Source organism: Lacerta agilis, chromosome 2 (genome assembly GCF_009819535.1).
Source record: "Lacerta agilis isolate rLacAgi1 chromosome 2, rLacAgi1.pri, whole genome shotgun sequence".
In the NCBI taxonomy this organism is placed as follows: domain Eukaryota; kingdom Metazoa; phylum Chordata; class Lepidosauria; order Squamata; family Lacertidae; genus Lacerta; species Lacerta agilis.
Window position 1 is genome coordinate 56,993,273 of NC_046313.1, and position 19,700 is coordinate 57,012,972.

Here is a 19,700-nt window from a genome sequence, read left to right on the forward strand (position 1 = left end):
TAGTCTGTCTACTTTTCAGATCTCTGGCAAAGTGCTTCATGGAGCCTTCATAATATTTTCCTAACCCTCTCTGTATTACATCTGTCCCTGTCCTGGAGACAGCATAATTGTGCAAACATTTCAGCTATTCAGGTAGTCGTCATTATTGTTTGTGTCAACAGCATGATCGGTATGTACCTTATTATAATCTTGGTGTTGGGTTGCAAAGGTCCTCCTCTCTTCATCTGGCTGAGTCTAATTCCGTCATCTTCACTAAGATCTAAAGTTACAGCAAGTAAAGGTTGCCATTTACGTGGAACACTGAGGTTGCTAAAATGACTCCCTTAGGTACAGTCTATGCTATTTCTTCTTCCAAGGACACAGTCAGGACAATGCAGAGGTTTTTGCCAAAGCAAATTAGAAACTCTTGATGTACAGATATGTGGAGTGAAGCACCAGTTTTGTTTCTCCTTACCAGTTATTATGAATATGTCGTACTGTTACATTGATAAAGCTGTTCTTGAGTAATGTGAAATTATTCAAATGTGATCTTAGCTTCTTGGGTCAATTGGTAGCAAGGTGATTCAACCCTGCATCATCACATTTTTGACAAATTTGATTTTTAAAATTAACCACCAAAGTTTGCTGGTAAGCTACACCCTGCTATAACTTTGTTCCCACAAATGTAGACTACCCAATGGAGACTGAAATGCCCAGTACAAGGTTAGTTATACTACAAGTGTGCGAAAGTGGCTGTGGAATTGAGTTCTTTAGGGTGGCAAGGAAATTGGTTTGCTGGGATCTCTCATTTGGGTTATCTGAGAGTGTTCCCACAGCTCAGAATCTTCTTAAACTAGAATAGATCTGAATTGTAGAGAGCCTGATGAGCTTTTACACCAAGTGATGTATCAAAGTACAGTGGTACCTCAGTTTACGTACTTAATCCGTTCCAGAAGTTCGTTCTTAAACCGAAACTGGTCTTAAACCGAGGTGCGCTTTCCCTAATGAGGCTTCCCACCACCGGTGCCATTCCACTGTTCGGATTCTGTTCTTAGACCAAAGTAAATTTGGCAAACCGGGACACTACTTCCAGTTTTGCGGAGTTCGTAAACTGAATAGTTCATAAGCAGGGCTGTTTTTAAACCGAGGTACCACTGTAAGTCCTACTGTCTATCCATTTCACTGGGTCTGTTCTAAATAGAACCAAGACTGGAAACAACACCAAATTTTGTTTTTTATTGTATTATTTATAAACTGCCCTCTATCCAAGGATTTCACTGTGGAGCATTTTACTGGAATTTACACACAGCAAAAGACTGAAAGAAAAAAGCATGTCTTTAGATTGTTGTAGCATTCTAAAATAAAGTCAAGATCCAGCTCTTCATTTCTGGTTTCAGTGGGTCTTGTAATTTCTAAGCTTATTGTCATTTTAAGATCTTCATTACCTTTTTCTTTTATTCAGGCTGCAGTGCTAAGGACCCTTATTTCCAGGAGGTAAATTCCACTTCCTGAAGCAGTAAATGCTATTTGAGAAGTTCAAAGAAATGAATAAAAACATCTTAAGGAAAAAGTAGCCCCAAAGTAGACTTTGAAAATTCAGCTGTAAACATTTCCATTTAAACATTATCATGTAATATCCTATATTACATGGTAATAATGTAATCCTGACATGCCTTCCTATGTAGCATGTTTCTTCTTCTTCTTCTTCTTCTTCTTCTTCTTCTTCTTCTTCTTCTTCTTCTTCTTCTTCAACCTGCCTTTTCTCTCTTGCCTTTCTTTCTTTCTTGATTACTTTGGTTATCTTCATACTGTTATTGTTAATCTCCAGTTTTTACTTTTAACCTCTTGCTTCTTTAGTTTTGCTCAGCTAGGACAGTTTCTACTTTCGAAATTATTTACTTTCTTAAAGATACTGAGACTGTTCATTTTATTTCTGTTCCATACCTAGTAGTTTAGGTATTACTATTTTTTTATAAATAACTGATTATAATTATTATTTCTATTTATTTATTTGTTTTTTATTTTTATATCCCACCTTTTCTCTAAAGAGCTCAAGGTAGTGTACACAGTTCTGTCCCTCCTCATTTACTCTCCACAACAACCCTGTGAGGTAGGTTAGACTGAGAGGCAGTGACTGGCCCTATGTCACCCAGTGAGCTTCATGGCTGAGTGGAGTATTCAAGCTTTGGTCTACCAGGTCCTGGGGCAACCCAGGCAGGTGGGTTGGGTATAATCATCATCATCATCATCATCATCATCACTACACACACACACACACACAGAGAGAGAGAGAGAGAGAGAGAGAGAGAGAGAGAGAGAGAGAGATCTGTAATGACAAATCTTTACATGGCCAAGAGTGGCATCACTGCAGTCAGGGAGTAGTGCAAACTCCCGGCACTACTGTGCCACACTGAACTTATCTATTTAAAGAGCTAACAATTACACGGAGCAGGAGAGAGTGAGGTCACTTCTACACCAAAACATTTAAAGCACACTTGACAGTTGTGGCTTCCCCACAAAGCCTCTTGGGAACTGTAGTTTAAGGGTGCTGAGAGTTGCTTATTGCTTTATTTATTTATTATATTGGTATCCCACCCTTCCTCCCAAAGGAGCCCACAGCAGCAAACAGCAACAAACAGTACAATTTAAAATCAGTTTTTTAAAAAACAACCCACACATTTAAAACAATTGCTTTGAAGCCCCTTACAGAGCTGCAATCCCCAGTGGCCTTAACCAACTATAGTTATCGGGATTCTTTGGGGGAAGCTATGACTGTTTCAAGTGGTATAAGAGCGCTTTAAATGTATGGTGTGGATGTGACCACAGGCAGAGAACTGGGTCGAGAGCTGCCAAGTCTAAACGTAGGGGTCTTCCTACAATGCATTTTTGCTGCAGGATTTGCCGTACAATCAGGGGCAGCTTTTCCTGTCCCTGCAAGACACTTTGGCAGGGATTGGGGCCAAATGTTTCTTGCCAGCTGCACAAATATTACCTTACTAGCTGTGGTTAAGTCTAGATATCTGTCTTGGTCCAGAATTCTTGGAGGTTGCCTATGCTTATAAGAATAACATATGCTTTAAAAAGCTTAATCTCTAGAGGACCTTTCAAAAAGTTGAAGGGGCTGCAGCACTGTATTTTCACTTAGGTTTTTATCCAGTGGTGATACTGCTAGATTTGGAATAGTGCCGTCCGTCCTTTCCATGGCATGCTGTCTGCCTGACATTCAGTTTTCACCACCCTAATCTGCTAAACTTGCTCATTGGTTCCCCTCAGGGCGAGGGAAGATAAAGTGAATTATGTTTAACATGCAAGCCTGACTGATGTTGTTTCCTCTAGGTTTACAAGGAAATCCTGACCAAACTCTTCTCTGTGAGTGTCAGCATACTGGCTGGGCCAGAGGAATGTCACAGTAAGTGAATAGGTTCTCCATCGTATGCATAATCACCCAATAAAATGTATGTCCGTCTCCCAGTAAGCTGTGCTTATTATTGTTTCTCCCCTGCCCTCAATACACTTAGGACCCAGCGGAAAACTTCCAGCCTGTCACTGACCATTGGATCACCAGCCAGTGGAGAGTTTAGCAGCAGCAGCAAAGCATGTCGCAGTTATTCCACTTTAATTCAGCCGTTATCCACTGACCCTCAAAGAGTAGGTTAAACACTCCCTGTTCCCTTTGCATTGATTTTTGCAAAACATTGAATCCTGCATTGAAATTCCAATTCGTGTGCATTAGTTTATTTCTGCCCCCATTTAAAACATGTCTGGCTGGGTTTTTGGTGTGTTTTTTGGCATCTATCAATGAGAGGATTAGAAGCAGTCATGTGGTTACCCTGGAGCTTAGCCATTTGTCATATTCTTCCAAAGACATTTAAGAAAGGACAGTTGGATCAAAGCAGCTACTTAGTATAGAGATGGAGAATTCAAAACATCCAGGGATTTAAATGCCTTTCAAGTTGTTGGGGGAAAGTGTGGGGAGAGATTACATAGGTTTCTTTTTATAATATTCTGCTAAAGTAAAAAAGCAAATATATTATCGGTGGTAGTAATTATTTCTATTGTTTTGCACTTCATTGACTAGTAGGCAGTTTCAGGCAGCCCCCATGGAATTGGCTTCCTTGTAAAGAGGTTTTAGAGACATAAATATCTCTTTACAAATGTACAAGTTGTGAATGCAGACAAGCACGCAGATACCACAAATCTTGAAAGGAGCATGGAATCTCCCAAAAACAAACATAGCATGCCTAGAGTTTGAAGCTTGCTTGTTCTCTCCAACTCCCATCCATGTCTGTGTTGTTCACAAGTTAGTATCCACCAGCCATCAAAAGCAACTGAAGGTTCTTCTAGCCATTAATGCCCATTGAATAAACTCATTTAGCAAAAAGCTAAACAAAATATATTTATTGACACAGGTGCATCCGTAGGTCCAAATCTACAGCAATCTGCATAATTTGCCAATGTTTCCTTCCTTATTTCAATAGTAAGAAATCAGTTGTAAAAATGTAAAATATTCTGATGACTTGGTTCTTCATCTGTCAAAGGCAAGAGTTCCTGCTTATTCCAGAATCCCAAATTTCTACATTGCAGCTGAAATACTTTCCAAAAGGCAGCTTTCCCCAATTGGTGTCCATCAGATGTTTTACTGGCTGGGGCTGATGGTAGTTGTAGTCCAAAACATTTGGAGGGTACCAAGTCAAGGAAGCATATCTAGAAACTGTTGACACTTACGTACCAAGGACTAGGTCTGGTTTACATGTTAACAGTCATAATATGATGGTTACCACATAATTAACTATTCCTGTTCAACAGCTAACAGTGCAAGTTAGTTGATTTCAATAAGCGATGGCAAGTGGCCAAAAAATATTTTGCAGTGGCAACATTTTTTCAAAATTTGAGATACAGCTGTTAAGCCATTAAATACCTATGTTTCACCTTGTGAACAAAATGCTACAGTCTAAAGTGGCCTCCAGATGAGTGCAATAATTGCATGTCAACTGGCCCCAGGTCTACAACACTTGAAGTATTTTCTCCAGAGTAGCACCCATTAGATGGCTTGAAGATTATAGCATAGGTAGTTTGGGGGATTACAACATTAAAAAAAATGGAAGAGAGGTATGCTACAGATCAAGCAAATATTATTTGCATAGCATATTTAATGCACAAAGTGCACTGTAGCAGCATCCGTTTCCTCAGTGGTTGTGTAAATTGTTGGCCTTTTCTTACACTTTTACAAATGCAAAAGTGTGACTTGCCCAAAGCCATGTGTCGATTTCATAAATTTCAGTACTCTAGTTCTATGCCCATCAATTTTTTTATCTACATTCTATAAATATTGTTATGACAGCTTTGTAGAATGGTCATTCTATACAACTGGCTAATACAAGACATTTGGCAGAGATTTTGCTATCCCCAGGGGCTGCACTGCATGATTTGAGTCTGCATTAGATCTTGGGTCAAGTCCTAAACTTGGGAACAGCACAGGTAGGGAGGGAAAAGAATCCCGTGCCATGCAGGGTTGTGTGCCGCCACAACTCCCCATTACCATGACCCTGTGAGAATCCCAGGCTGCTTGACCTCTTATGATGGGACGAGCAGATGAGCCATGTGACTTGTTGGAATTAATAGCATTACATTGGCATATCTAGGACACACATCTAAAACTTCAAGTGGAGATGCCATAAAACAGTGATGGCCAAACTTGGCCCTCCAGCTGTTTTGGGACTACAATTCTCATCATCCCTGACCACTGGTCCTGTTAGCTAGGGATGATGGGAGTTGTATTCCCAAAACAGCTGGAGGGCGAAGACATCACTTCATTAAAACCACAACTCATTCATTTTCTTCCATACAACTTCCTTTTTGCTTTTTTTTCTAATAAGGGATTTTTTATTTCATTTTTTGGTATGGAGAGCATAAATCAGGATTATCAGAAGAGAACTGTATCATAGATAACCTAGTGTGCAAACTCCAGATAAAATTCTTAGAAGTTATTTTTCCCCCTTTTGTCAGAAGTGAACAATATGCAGCTTCTAGATATTAAATACAGTGGCAGCAATATATCTCTTTCTTTTTTTAAAACATACAGATGCAAAACCCATCAAAAAACCAGACTGGATCCACGTATGAAGCTGCCCCTGTATTTATAAAGGTAAGTAGCATAATCTAGACAGCAGCAGCTTGAAGCCAAAGGTGCTGTGGCAGGAGTAGAAGGCATTTCTGCTCACAGGAGGCAGGTTGCTAAATCTCCCTCCCAGGGCTTGATTGCTATAGGAAATGGAATGCTGGGCTAGGCATCCTTTGCAGGGCTTTTATGTTAATCTGCTTCCCCTTGGAATCTACCTCTTCCAGGTGTTCCCTCTTGCTCAGTGATATCTCTTTGAAATATTCTCCATATTTCAAAAAGTGAAAATCCGCAACTGCTAGAGGTTTTATTTACAATTAAGTGGCATACAAATTCTTTTAAATAATACTGTTCATTTCTTCTTTATTTTGACAATCTATATACAGATTGAATTACAAAAAATCTCTAAGCAGTGTACAAGAAAATAAAAATACAGTTCCAAACTGTTAATCCCCAGTTTCTCTCTAAGCAAAGTAAGTGTGGGGAAGTCTTATGTCATGCATATTTACAGTACTTTTAAACTCCTTCAGGGTCTTCAAAACATTAGCACTACCAACGGCCAGCTAGTGGTGTTTGAATGTCGAATACGGGCATCACCCACTCTTCAAGTTCACTGGTACAGAGAGCACAATCAAATAATCGATTCTGCAGACTTCCGAATATTGAGAAAAAGTAGGTTTCCTCATTTTATTTTAAAAAAACAACAACTTCTGTATCTGCTACCCAAATTTCCAATTTCACTTTATAAAAGAAAAAATATTGTTTCTATCCATGGAATTTAACAAATCTAAACAAGCTGTAATCTGCAAAAATGTCTAAAGTTTGTGCACAGTGTTTGGCAAATCCTGTTGAAGTCAATGAGACTTAGGCAGCCAATAGTTGAATAGCATGGCAAACCTAACAATTAAATATCTACTTGCTGAGCAAAATGCAGTTAAATATTACAAGCTTCTACCATGAGACATGCAGTCTGATACTACACATGCTTACTCAGATCTCATTGATGTTTCAAGGGAAATACCACACTATTGGATTAATATACATATGACTGCATTATAATCAGGTGTTTATGGGATTTTGTGACTACTGCTGAACTGCATCTCTCCTGTTAGTGTCCATGGTAACATCTAGTAAAAGAAATACATGACTGTCCTGTTCAGCGTTTCTCCATTCTCTGCAAGTACCAGCCATATGTAAAACAATAATTAAACTACCGGTATTGTGTATTCCTGATGTTTTGGGGCCTAATGCTAGCCTAGGGAGAGCCAGTGTGGTGTAGTGGTTAAGAGCGGTGGACTCGTAATCTGGTGAACCGGGTTCGTGTCCCCGCTCCTCCACATGCAGCTGCTGGGTGACCTTGGGCTAGTCACACTTCTCTGAAGTCTCTCAGCCCCACTCACCTCACAGAGTGTTTGTTGTGGGGGAGGAAGGGAAAGGAGAATGTTAGCCGCTTTGAGACTCCTTCGGGTAGTGATAAAGCGGGATATCAAATCCAAACTCTTCTAGGGTTGACAGAAAACTAATCTTGCTCTACAGCCTCATGGAAGGCCAACAGGTCTAGTAATGCTGGCAAGGAAATAAGTGCTTAGTTATATCTTAAGGTTCACAACTTGTGTCTTTCAGATCTTCATTTTCAGTAGGTTTCACTAAACTATTAAGATCAATAGTCTTTGCATTGATTGAAATGCAGTACAGATTGCACTCTTGGCATAATTTGATAGAAACCTAAGGTTAAAACCTAATAGTATTGACTATTGTTTAAGTGTTTGCTTAAGTGGCTTTGTCCCAAACTGTACAGGAAAATATTTTATATGCAGTATATGCTGAGGCACTGGAGATCAGTAACTGAATAAGAGCAACAATCTAACCTCTACTGTGCTTTTCCCAGACTTCAAGCATGCTCTCTCAGTTTCAGCTCTTTTCCAACAATCCCTCCTCCAGCCCACCTGCTGGAGGTAAAAACAGGTGGGACTGTGCAACACTGGGGAAAGGAAGTGGGACAGTCATTAAAATGAGAACAAATGGGTTGTGTTGGATGACAAGTAGCACAGATTACAAACTGATAAGGCTATTATGAAATGCTAAGCCTGCATGGCATTTCAAACTGCATCAGTACCAGAATCAAGCCTAATCTCGTATGTCCCTCATATTAAAGGACATTCCACATACATTTTCAAGAGGCTCCACTGACAGATGCATTTTTCATTAGTGGGACTATCGGTATAGTATATTTATTAGGTTATGTATCTTGCAACAATATTTGCTAGTCATTAGAAACCTGTGTATCCAGCTTGTTGAACAGCTCTTACTGCTAGGAAATTTGTCCTGATCATAACAATTAAGCCATTGTCCATACTGATGTTCGCTCTCTCTGTCTTTCTCTCTTTGTGTGTGTTTCAGAGGCCTGTTCATCCCTGACCCCTGGTAAGTAATTCTAAAGGACTAGGCGGGAACTAGTTGCTGAAAACCAGGCACATCCAACAACAAGTGACCCCAGATGAGAATGTGCATCCAGTCAGTACAATGAGGCTTAGCTGAGCGCAGCAATACAGAAGTGTCCCTGCATCAGTTACAACATGCACAGAATCTGCTTCGGTGTGCAGTTATTTCTTGCTGCATCTGAGAGATATTGCTCAGCAAGCTGTATGCTGTATCATCAGTAAGAAATTCTGCAGCCTTCTGTGTAAAAGTGACACAACAGCAAGCAACAAAGTGCACATAATACTCGATTTCTTATATGCCTGTAGCCTAGCTGTACTAGTCAAGAGGTGTGTTGGTGTCTAGCTCAATGCTTTGAAGTCAGTCCCATTTAATTACCCATTAACATTAAATTACTTAATTTAATTACTTGAATTAGTTTACTCCCATGTAAGTATACCTTGAATTTCAGTGGTATTTGTACATAGAATCTAATAATTTGTGTCATCCCTTCACAGCCGTTTTAATGAAGGGAAACCACGTTCTACATTCACCAGCCTGCATTTGTATGGTGGCCGCCTGAGTTCAGTTCTCAAAGCTTGAATGGGGTTAACATTTGCAGAGGCTTACATTTAGATTAAACACATGTACTCTTGCTGTTTTAAAGGCTCTGCAGTTGATTAGACCTTGCCTATTCATTTTATTTTGTCATAATTGAATTTGTTCAAAATCATGAATTGGTTTTTGCGAACTGCCTTGGGAAAGTAGTCTGACTGAATATACAGTAGTGAACAAAGTGACAACAGAATCTGCTTGAAATTTTTAAGAATAACCATGCATTTATTCTCCATGCCTTAATTGCCAAAATAAACCATGAACTTCTATAGTTATGCCTTTTTACCCGAGAAGTGCTTTATTTCCAGTAATAAAATCTCAGTTCTTTGGGAAATTAGGTCAATTCCCTCTGGTATTATGGGAGAAATGGTAATATGGCAATGGTTAAAAATTCATTTTTAAGTGTCTCATTCAGCTATTTCCTCCTTCCAGAGGAAGTTTGCACCTTAGTGATTACAGAAGCATTTCCTGAAGATTCTGGAATATTTAAATGCATTGCTGAAAACGAGTTTGGTGCAGTAGCCTCCAGTGCACACCTTTATGTTTCCCAAGGTAATTGCAGATTCTTCGCCCTCTCAGTTTTGGTGGGAGGGTAGGATGCTGTTTCTTCTCTGGAAGGATGACTTCTGTTTCCCAATCGTGAAAAACAGCCTTGTTTAAGCTTGGAATAGCTTGTCGTCAGCTGTGCAGCAGAGCAAAATGAACAGACTATATATATATACACACACAATCTGAAAGCTAAAAATGATTGTTTTTAAATATATCTAGTGAAGCTTTAGACATACAGCTTGCCTGGTCTAAAGACACTTTCTGAAAACTGAGTGCCTAGACTAGAGCATGGGTAGGCAAACTAAGGCCTGGGGCTGGATCCGGCCCAATCGCCTTCTAAATCCGGCCCACGGACGGTCCAGGAATCAGTGTGTTTTTATATGCGTAGAATGTGTCCTTTTATTTAAAATGCATCTCTGGGTTATCTGTAGGGCCTGCCTAGTGTTTTTACATGAGTAGAATGTGGGGCATATGAATTTGTTGTTCTTTTGTTCCTTCAAAATATAGTCTGGCCCCCCACAAGGTCTGAGGACAGTGGACCAGCCCTGTGCTGAAAAACTTTGCTGACCCCTGGCCTAGTGAATTAACAGAGGGCATGTTAAGCAGTTAGCATTATGAAAGCTAAGCAAGACTTGCATTGCTCAATACTGATAGCCTTGGACTTCCATGCAAGTTGTTCTGAGCTTTCCAAAGAATAATATGTGTACTTTGCTTTAATTAACTAAATCTAAATCAAGGCATATAAATGGAGATTTGTTTGGTGCAATTCAAAGATAGTACAATACGCTTTTGTGTTTCTTTACAGTCCCTAACATTCTCTCTTTTTTATTTCTTTAAAAGCTTGCTCTTATTATTGGTTCAGGATTCTGTACCGGATTCCACAAGGATTCCCATCCTTCGTTTCTCTCTTTTCAGATAAGAACTGTAGGTTTATAAATAGTTTTAGTTGTTTTAGTTTCACTCAAAATATGCAAATCCTTTTCATCAAGAAGATACGGTGGAATTTCCCTGATGACTAAAGAAATTAGAGAGAGTTACAATATGGCCCTTTAGAAATCACTTTCCCACCCCAAACTAGACAATAATACAATGGTGTGGGTCAGTGCTTTTGGTTTTATATCTAAATTGTGCTTTTCAGGAACAGAGGATATTGAAGGTTTTGAAGTGGCTCCCTCACTGTCAGCTACACCAGCCACAATGAATGTCCTCTTTACACCAAACAGCCAATGCGTAGGAATGGGAAGTGATGTAGACAACAAACCTTCCAGTGTTACACTACAAATGTCTTCTGGCTCATCAAGTCCAGAGGAACCTGCAGGTTCCAGGTGGCAAAACTATGGTGATGAGAGCAAGGATTTTAGTGACATTTATGAAGAAACTTCAGATAACTCATATCATAGGTAAGTCAAAGCAAAGATTCTAATGACTCTTCTACTCAACTGTAGGAACTGCTTCCACTATAAATCACTGCAAACAATACCGCCCCCTCCAAAAAATCAACCCAGATCCATAGGATATGAATGGATTTTGGAAGCACAGTTTCTAGTTTGCCTGCAGACAAATTGACCTTCTAGTCTAGCCATGCAATAGCAGAGGCAGCTAGCTTTATATGCTCATAGAACAAACTTAGTTGGTCTCTAAGGTGCTACTGGAAGGAATTTTTTATTTTATTTTATTTTATTTTGACTATGGCAGACCAACACGGCTACCTACCTGTAATTTGGATGAGTTAGCCACAAAAGTCAGGCAGGTTGTTGAGTACAGACCCTTTAATTCAGTAGTAGGGTACAGCACAATAACGGTAAGCACAGCTGCAAACATTTTCATCTGGCCGCAGATTTTCCAAAATATGACTCAAATTAAAACTAATTTTTGCTCTCTGAGGTTAAAAGATCAGCACTGTAGCAAAAAGAAAGAAAGAAAAAGAAAAGCCATAGAAAATTATTGTCTGTGCGTAAAACTAAAATAAATACCTGAACCCGTGTCAAGTTCACTTGAGAACTAACACTTCATTGGGATAATATATGTGCCTCAAGAATGTCAGTTTCCTGTGATAAAAAGCAATGAGTAGTTCAGTTGAGTTGAATATCCTATTTTTAAATTTGGTAATCAACATTTTAAAAACAATTACCTGTTCTGAATGCACCACTACAAATGAGTCAAGAGTTCCCAGTGGAATGATTTACACATCTATAAAATTAATTTCAATAGCATGGCTATCTATAAATTAGAAATTTAAAAAATCAGTTTATTTTTATTTTGGTTACACCAAATTTTGATTTGGTTCTTAAAACTAATTTGGTTTTTCCTTCTAACATCGTATCATCTCATGATGGCTTACTATACAATAAAACAGGAAGACAGCACTATGATAAGACTTAATTCAATGAAACTTATAAAAGCAGTATAAAATATGGAACCACAACCTGGGCTCTTCACTTGCCCAAAGAACCACAACTGTGCACTTGCAATAGCAACATAATTCCTAATAATCTCCAAAAAAAAAAACCTGGCAAACATTAGTTTTCACCTGGCACCAAAATCCCAATGTCAGTCATGACTCTAGGAAGAGGATATTCTGTGGTCAGGGTGCCACCACAAAGAACGCCCTATGTCACACCACATAATGCACTTCAGCTGATTGGCAGAACAATGAGAAGGGCCTCCACTCCAGAACTAAGATAATGGGCAGGCTGATGTAGGGAGACGCAATATTCAGTTGTTTAGATCCTAAGATGTTTAGAACTGTGTGGGTATACACCATCACCTTGAATTCCACCCTCTTATTCTTATTCTTCAGCCATCACTTGTAGCCAAATAAGATTGTCTTCCATAAACACGGTTTTAAAAATGAGTCCGTAAGTGACTGTGGAGGCCAATTCTGGATCCACGCATCCTTCCACAGTGGGGACATTGGTTGAGTTGGTTGATCACGGTGTGGATTTGCCAAGCGTGCCTTCCTCTTAGCATGTTTCTCCCTTGCATCCTGAGTTCGAGTGTCTTCAAAGCTGATGTTCAAAGGCTGTTCTCCAGTTGGAGAGCTCGCAGGCCAGTGTTTCCCAATTGTTGGTGTTTATACTACATTTTTTTTAGATTTGTATTGAGACAGTCTTTCAACCTCTTTTGTTAACCACCAGCATTATGCTTTCCATTTTTAAGTTCAGAATAGAGTAGTTGCTTTGGAAGACAATAATCAGGCATCCGCACAACATGACCAGTCCAACGAAGCTGATGTTGAAGAATCATTGCTTCAACACTGGTGATCTTTGCTTCTTCCAGTACACTGGTATTAGTTCGTTTGTCTTCCCAAGTGATGTGTAAATTTTTTTGGAGGCACCATTGATGGAATCTTTCGAGGAGTTGGAGATGGCGTTTGTAAGTGGTTCATGTTTCCCAAGCATACAGTAATATTGGTAGGCAGCAAATAATAAATTGTCCAGATCATAAAGAAGAAGGTATATCTAGGTCTAGTGTAATGTTGTGAAACATTTAAGCCTGTAAATTTGTGTGCTTTGGACTAGCAAAATACATTATGCATTTATCCATACATGGGATGTTATTGAAATTCTTCACAAGCCTAATTCCAAGGGAAATGATTGAATAAGGGAAATTCCAAGAGAAATAACTGATTAAGTCTCCAGTCCTATAAACTTACCTGGGAGAAAGTCCCATTGAACTTAATATGACTGACTTCTGAGTAGACATGTGTAGGGTCTTCTGGCTCCTTAACAGATTTATTGTGTGCCATAGCTAATGTTGTAATAAGCCTTTAAGGAACTATGAGACTCTGTAGAATTTCAGAAATCCAGAGTTGTTGTTGTTGTTGTTGTTCAGTCGTGTCCGACTATTCGTGACCCCATGGACCAGAGCATGCCAGGCACGCCTATCCTTCACTGCCTCTCGGAGTTTGGCCAAACTCATGTTAGTAGCTTCAAGAACACTGTCCAACCATCTCATCCTCTGTCGTCCCCTTCTCCTTGTGCCCTCCATCTTTCCCAACATCAGGGTCTTTTCTAGGGAGTCTTCTCTTCTCATGAGGTGGCCAAAGTACTGGAGCCTCAACTTCAGGATCTGTCCTTCTAGTGAGCACTCAGGGCTGATTTCTTTAAGAATGGATAGGTTTGATCTTCTTGCAGTACATGGGACTCTCAAGAGTCTCCTCCAGCACCATAATTCAAAAGCATCCAGAGTTGTAGAGTGTCCTAATTCCTTATGATATCTGAAAGTACAACCAGATCTCTCATGAGGTGGCGCATCATACAATCATAGTAGTAGTTGTTGTTTTGTATCTCTGGCATAAAGATGTTTTGGGCCAGGCTTTATTTTCTAGTTTCAACATTGTAATGGGAAAGTTCAGGATGACTTTTTAAAGGGTTGTTTTTAGAAGACGTAGATACTGGAGACTTGTATCTCTGTAGTAATCTTTATTTCTTTACACATTAGAGCACACAGGATTTATGAAGCTGATAGTTATACTACAGTTTCCTTCTATGGCTGCTAATTCAAACTTTTGACTTAAAAGGCTTGGTTTCAATTATATAGCCAGTTTCCTTTTCATAATGACTATTTTCTTTAGGAGGAGTTTTATGCTAATCAGTACCCAATTAATGCTTGCTTGAGAGAATGAGTGTCCAAAGTATTGGTATGTGAGCTTAATTTTACATTTCTAATCAGAACCTTAATAGTTTTCTCTGGAAAAGATATAAACAATCCAAAAAGGAAGTAGGTACTTTTGGTTTGTGCATTTAAACTTTTTTCTCTGCTACCAATATACCGTAGATCAAAGCAATACTGCATTAACATATTCTTTTGAACTGCAAATTCAGTGAATTTAGGGTGTTACTTTGGAACTGTTATTTGTAGTGGAAATTGGGGGAATAAACATTTAGCTTTTTGGCTAACCTCAGTTACAGACAATTTCTCATTCCTGTTTGTTCCTGGATGGAACTTCTCACCTCCTCCAGTTGTAGCTCAGAAGTTGTTATTCTTCTGTTGTAGCTCAAAGCAAGCAGATCAAAGCACGCAATGTGAAACTGCAAATTAAATGGTCTAAACCTAACATGTTTATTCAGAAGCAAAGCCCAGTGATTTTCAGTTGGCTTTAGGGTACTTTCATGTAAGCATGCTTAGGTATGCCTCCCAAGACGGAATTTTTGGACAGGAAGTGAACATGCTTTACTACAGTGGAGAATGTATTGGATATTGCATGAAAAGTGATATTTGTGACCGGGTTGCATTTGGACCCAGTTTAAAGGTAAAGGGGCCCCTGACCGTTAGGTCCAGTCGCGGACTACTTTGGGGTTGCGGTGCTTATCTCGCTTTACTGGCCAAGGGTGCTGGCGTAAAGCTTCCGGGTCATGTGGCCAGCATGACTAAGCCACTTCTGGTGAACCAGAGCAGCGCATGGAAACACCGTTTACCTTCCCGCTGGAGCGGTACCTATTTATCTACTTGCACTCTGACATGCTTTCGAACTGCTAGGGTGGTGGCAGCAGGGACCGAGCAACGGGAGCTCACCCCGTCGCGGGGATTCAAACCGCCGACCTTCTGATCAGCAAGCCCTAGGCTGTGGTTTAGACCACAGCGCCACCCGCGTCTCTAAACCCAGTTTAGTGCACCCTAAAACAAGGCTGGGGAACCTGTGGTCCTCCAATGGCATTGGACTCCCAACTCCCACCAATCCTTACCATTGGCCGTGCTGCATTGTGCCGATGGGGAGTCCAATGACAACTGGAGGGCCAAGGGGTTTCTCAGAAGCCTGGCACTATATTGTAAAGGCTGCCAGTTTCCATACAAGCTTTGTTCCTTATGATTTGTGGTTTCACAGCTGGGCTTTTTGTGCAAGGCTGGATTATAATGCTGCAGTCAAACCCCTTTAAAGGAGTTCAAGATCTCGTGCAAATCTCTACGCTGAAACCTAGGCTGGAACCTCTCCAAGGAGGGAGGCAAGAAGCATCCCCGCCCGTGTATTGTGAAGCAAATCCGAGACTAGATGGCCAGAGAAGAAGAAAAATCACAAGCCTCTGGCCGTTTTCGTTTTTCGGCGCCTAAACAAGGTGGTTGTGTGAACTGAGTGGGAAGGCGAGGATTTATTTCACGTCTCTCCACCATAAGCTAAGCATCCAGACACCTAGTCGGTTGGAACCGTCTCCCGAGACTCCCTGCGATGGAGGAAGGTCAGAGGGGTGCTTGAACAAAAGGAGCGCCAGCAGGGCTACGTTGGAAATCTGATCGGGTGCGACACAATCTCCCCTTGCCTCCGCTTCAGAATCAAAGTCCCCTCGACGGCTGGAATGGGGTGTGTGTGTTTTATTTCGAAGCGGCTGCTTAACTTGGGAGAAGGGCTAATCCAGTGCACTAGTTTATTCTGCCTCGTTAAACTCTTCTTCTCTTCTTCACCTTCGCTCACTCCTATCCTTCCACAAACAGGTGGAGGGCTTCAATTCGTCCCTTCTCATAGCTGCCTGAGCCAACCCGAATGCCCAGTTAGATCATAATTTTAGCTTTTCCTCCAGAGCCGGGCTTTGGTTTGGAAAGTTCACCCGGTTCAGCACCACTGTTCTCCTGGAAGAGGCCCGCTGAAGTTGGGAGCTAGAGGATCATGTGCAAAATTTAGTCGCAGTTGGCAACCGCAGAGCATCCGGGTGCGCAGGAATGGTAACACTCCCGAGGATGCCCTTGGGGCGGTGGGATTAGTTCGAGGCTATTCCGAGCTCGGTAGGCTGTGAGCTGCAATTTGCTTTGAATTGTAGTCCCGGTGAAGATCGGTGGGCGTCTTTTCCCCGGGGGTAGGGGGGGGGCCTTCAGTGAGATGGCCGGTACTGCAGCCTGCCGGAATCGATGAATGAAAAGTTACTTTAGCAGTTGGGAGTTGCAAATGTGTTCTTTTTTCTTTCTGTTTTAAGGGAGCCTTTCTCACCAAACTTGCTTTATTTTATTCTGCCCTCCTCCAAATCTACGTGCTATACGGACATGTTAAAAGTTAGGCTTGCTCCCAGTAGGACATTTTTCATTGCTTTTCTTTCTACCCTCCCAGTATCGTTGCCCGCGCAGGCGCCATGGGCGGGGAGGGGGGCAGCTGCCCCCCACCAAGTAAATAAATAAAAATAACTAACTAAACTAACTGACCAACTGCATCACAGATAATTTGGTTCTCCCCCCCCCCCCGACGCAAAGTCTCCCTCTCCAATAAAGCTTGGCTGCGCCCATGACAGGCGCCCCCGACCAAGAGTCCCAAAAGACTTCTGCAACGGTTTTAAGGTGGCAGGCGGTCTTTTGCACGCCTACTCGGGAGTAAGCCTGATTGAATCCCTTGGGGTTTACAAGAATAAATATGCACGATATATCGGCCTGCCTAACAGAATCGCTCGGCAGCCTGTGTCCTACCTACCGAGAGATGACCGTGGTAGGGCGAGGGACTTTTATTCTGACACCTTAGCCTGGGTAGGTGGACGAGCGGGCACATCGGATGTCATTATTTGGCAGCAGATAAAAGTCCCTGGCCTTATTAATACTAAGCAGAGAGCTACTATGATTGTAGTCTGTGTTAGTGAATGGCTGGCTTCCCCCACCAGCACTGGTTAAAAACACCTCAGGTGATACCATCTTTTGACAACAGGTAAGACTCTTTTGTTCCTCCCCTCCCGCCTTGCTTTTAAACCGCTGGAGCAGTAAGTGTGCCGCTTTAGAGGCTCCCGAGTGCTTAGCATGCATTAGGCTGCAAAAAGTGCATCTTGTAGAGAGTTAAGACCCACAGAGCCCAGCGAGAGTTTTGAGTAAAAACTCGTTTAGGATCTCGGCTCGCTTTCAGTAATGGATGCGAGGTGCAGTGGAACCTTCTCTTTTAAGATGAGTTGGAAAGGGGACGTTTTGTATTTGTGCTCAGTAGGATATGTGTAAATAGCAAAGTCAATTATATTAGGATCTCACCGGCTCGGTTTGTTTTGGGATCTGGGTTACACCTTGCATGCTTTATAGGGGGGTGGGGAGGAAGGGTCGGTGTTTTAGGGTCGCCATACCAACTTGAAGGTGATTTTGTCTTGCATTCCTGAAATGTGCAAAGAGGAAGAAGTAGGAGACTTGTTGCTTTCTTTTTGATAATTATTAAGGTTGCATCTTCTTCTAAATATCGAAAGGAAAAGGCTTTATACAGCGTGCACACACACACCCTTAATAATTTGATCTCACTGGGGAATGTATGACCACATGGAACCTTCTTTAGGTTCTCTTGTGAAAGGAATACAACGTACTGTATTTACACACACACAAATATATATAGCAAAACAGCTGATCTGGGACTCTGCAGGGGGAAGCAGCTGCTGTGCTGGTAGTTTTTGATTTGGAAAAATATCTGATGGAGAAAAGGTTAAGTAGCTCCCCCCCTACTCCTATTCAGCCTTCCTCCTAGAGGTCTTTTGACTTAAAAAAAACAAAACAGTGGCATGCATGAGATTCACAGAGCTTGCAGACAGGTGCTTGTGGGATGGGTGCTCTTGATGCATGCATTTTTTTGTGGTTTCCACACAACATTGTTGGTATAAGAATGGCAGCCTGGATTCTTTCTTCCCCCAACCTCATCAGGATTTACCCTGTCTGGGTTTAAATTACATCTATATATCTAATTAAGTTTTCTAAAAATTTGCCCACAACTCAATACAAATCCCTGTCTGGAAGCATCTATGGGGTTTGCTGTACAGGTGGATTTTCCCAGTAACACATTAATCGTTGGTTGTATTAAGTATTCCCCATAAGCAACTTCCTGAATTTTTGCTCAGTTTTAAAAAATAAAACTTCCTCATTATCTATAGCTTACAGTTTGCATATGAAGAGCCATGTTAATAGGGATTGTTGCTAACTAAATCTGTAAATGCATGCTTCTTGTAACATCCATATGAGCATGTGCCTGAGAGTGGCTATGACTGCTAGTTCGGACAGAAAATGAATTGGGTGAACATAATCTCCTGTATAAGGGTTATCTTTTGTGGGTTGCAAAAACTTGTGGTTAATTAGGTAATTCTATTCTATAACGCTTATATAATTAAAGCTGTTTCTGCATATTTGCTGCTCACTGATTTTGGTAGTTCTCTATAAATTGTTCATGAAACTGGACTCTAAATCTGAAAGTGAGGTCTAAACTTTTAATTTCCCATATGACCCACTAGCTTCCAAGGAACTACTTGGAATGACTACTTGGCTTAAAAATAATAATAATAACAACAACAATTTATAATTTATACCCCGCCGATCCGGCTGGTTTTCCCCAGCCACTCTGGGTGGCTAAATTTATTTAGTTGTGTATATAAATTTCTGTAGGTTGTGCACAAGCCATAAAAAGGCAGCTCACTCACCCAATTAATTTCATTGGGACATCAACACACATTTTCTGGTTAGAACTTGTATCTATAGTTGTAAAATTACAGCATAAAGAAATCTTGGTTGTTGAGAAGGCTAAGAGTATGTTAGTGAGGAGCCATGTTATGTTAACCCTAATACACAGTACTAGTATATTCTGTAACTCTTTTTTTAATGAATTCAAGTTTATTTATGTGAGATGCATTAGAGCAGCTCATATACTTTTAGTGTTCTCAGCTTTGAAAAAAATATTTTTTTCTGATCTGCTTATGCTTTCTTCTGACACACAGCAGCTTGAAGCATCCCTTATAATGAAGACAAGATTTGTGCTTGTTCGTTGTACATTCCTTTTACTTTCACACAAGTTGTGAAGCCTCCATGGAAAATTAGTGTTAACGTTCTATAATTATATGGTCATTTACGGAACCAAATTTTTGCTTTGTTTTTGGGGTTCCGTAAATGACCGATAATTATAGAATGCTAGTACAGTATCTTTTAGTGGTAGCTATAGGGGTAATCCAACAAAAGTAACTCATTGAGTTCCATTGATTTCAGTGGGTGAGGTTTTAGGATGTTTGTAATCAACATGTAAATTAATATGTTTTAGAATGTATTAAAGCAAATGTGTTCACTATTGCATTTTGGAGAGCTGAACTTTCAAAAGCATGTA

General features: G+C 40.6%; 1 protein-coding gene across 1 annotated transcript in view; it reads left to right on the forward strand.

Moving 5' to 3' along the window:
- MYOT (myotilin) overlaps nt 1-19,700 on the forward strand; it is a 51,389-nt gene that overhangs the window by 16,121 nt on the left and 15,568 nt on the right. Inside the window, 7 exon segments of the mRNA XM_033140164.1 lie at nt 3,316-3,388; nt 3,498-3,627; nt 6,062-6,124; nt 6,628-6,769; nt 8,498-8,521; nt 9,563-9,682; nt 10,818-11,079. Coding sequence (XP_032996055.1) covers nt 3,316-3,388; nt 3,498-3,627; nt 6,062-6,124; nt 6,628-6,769; nt 8,498-8,521; nt 9,563-9,682; nt 10,818-11,079 — 814 coding nt within the window.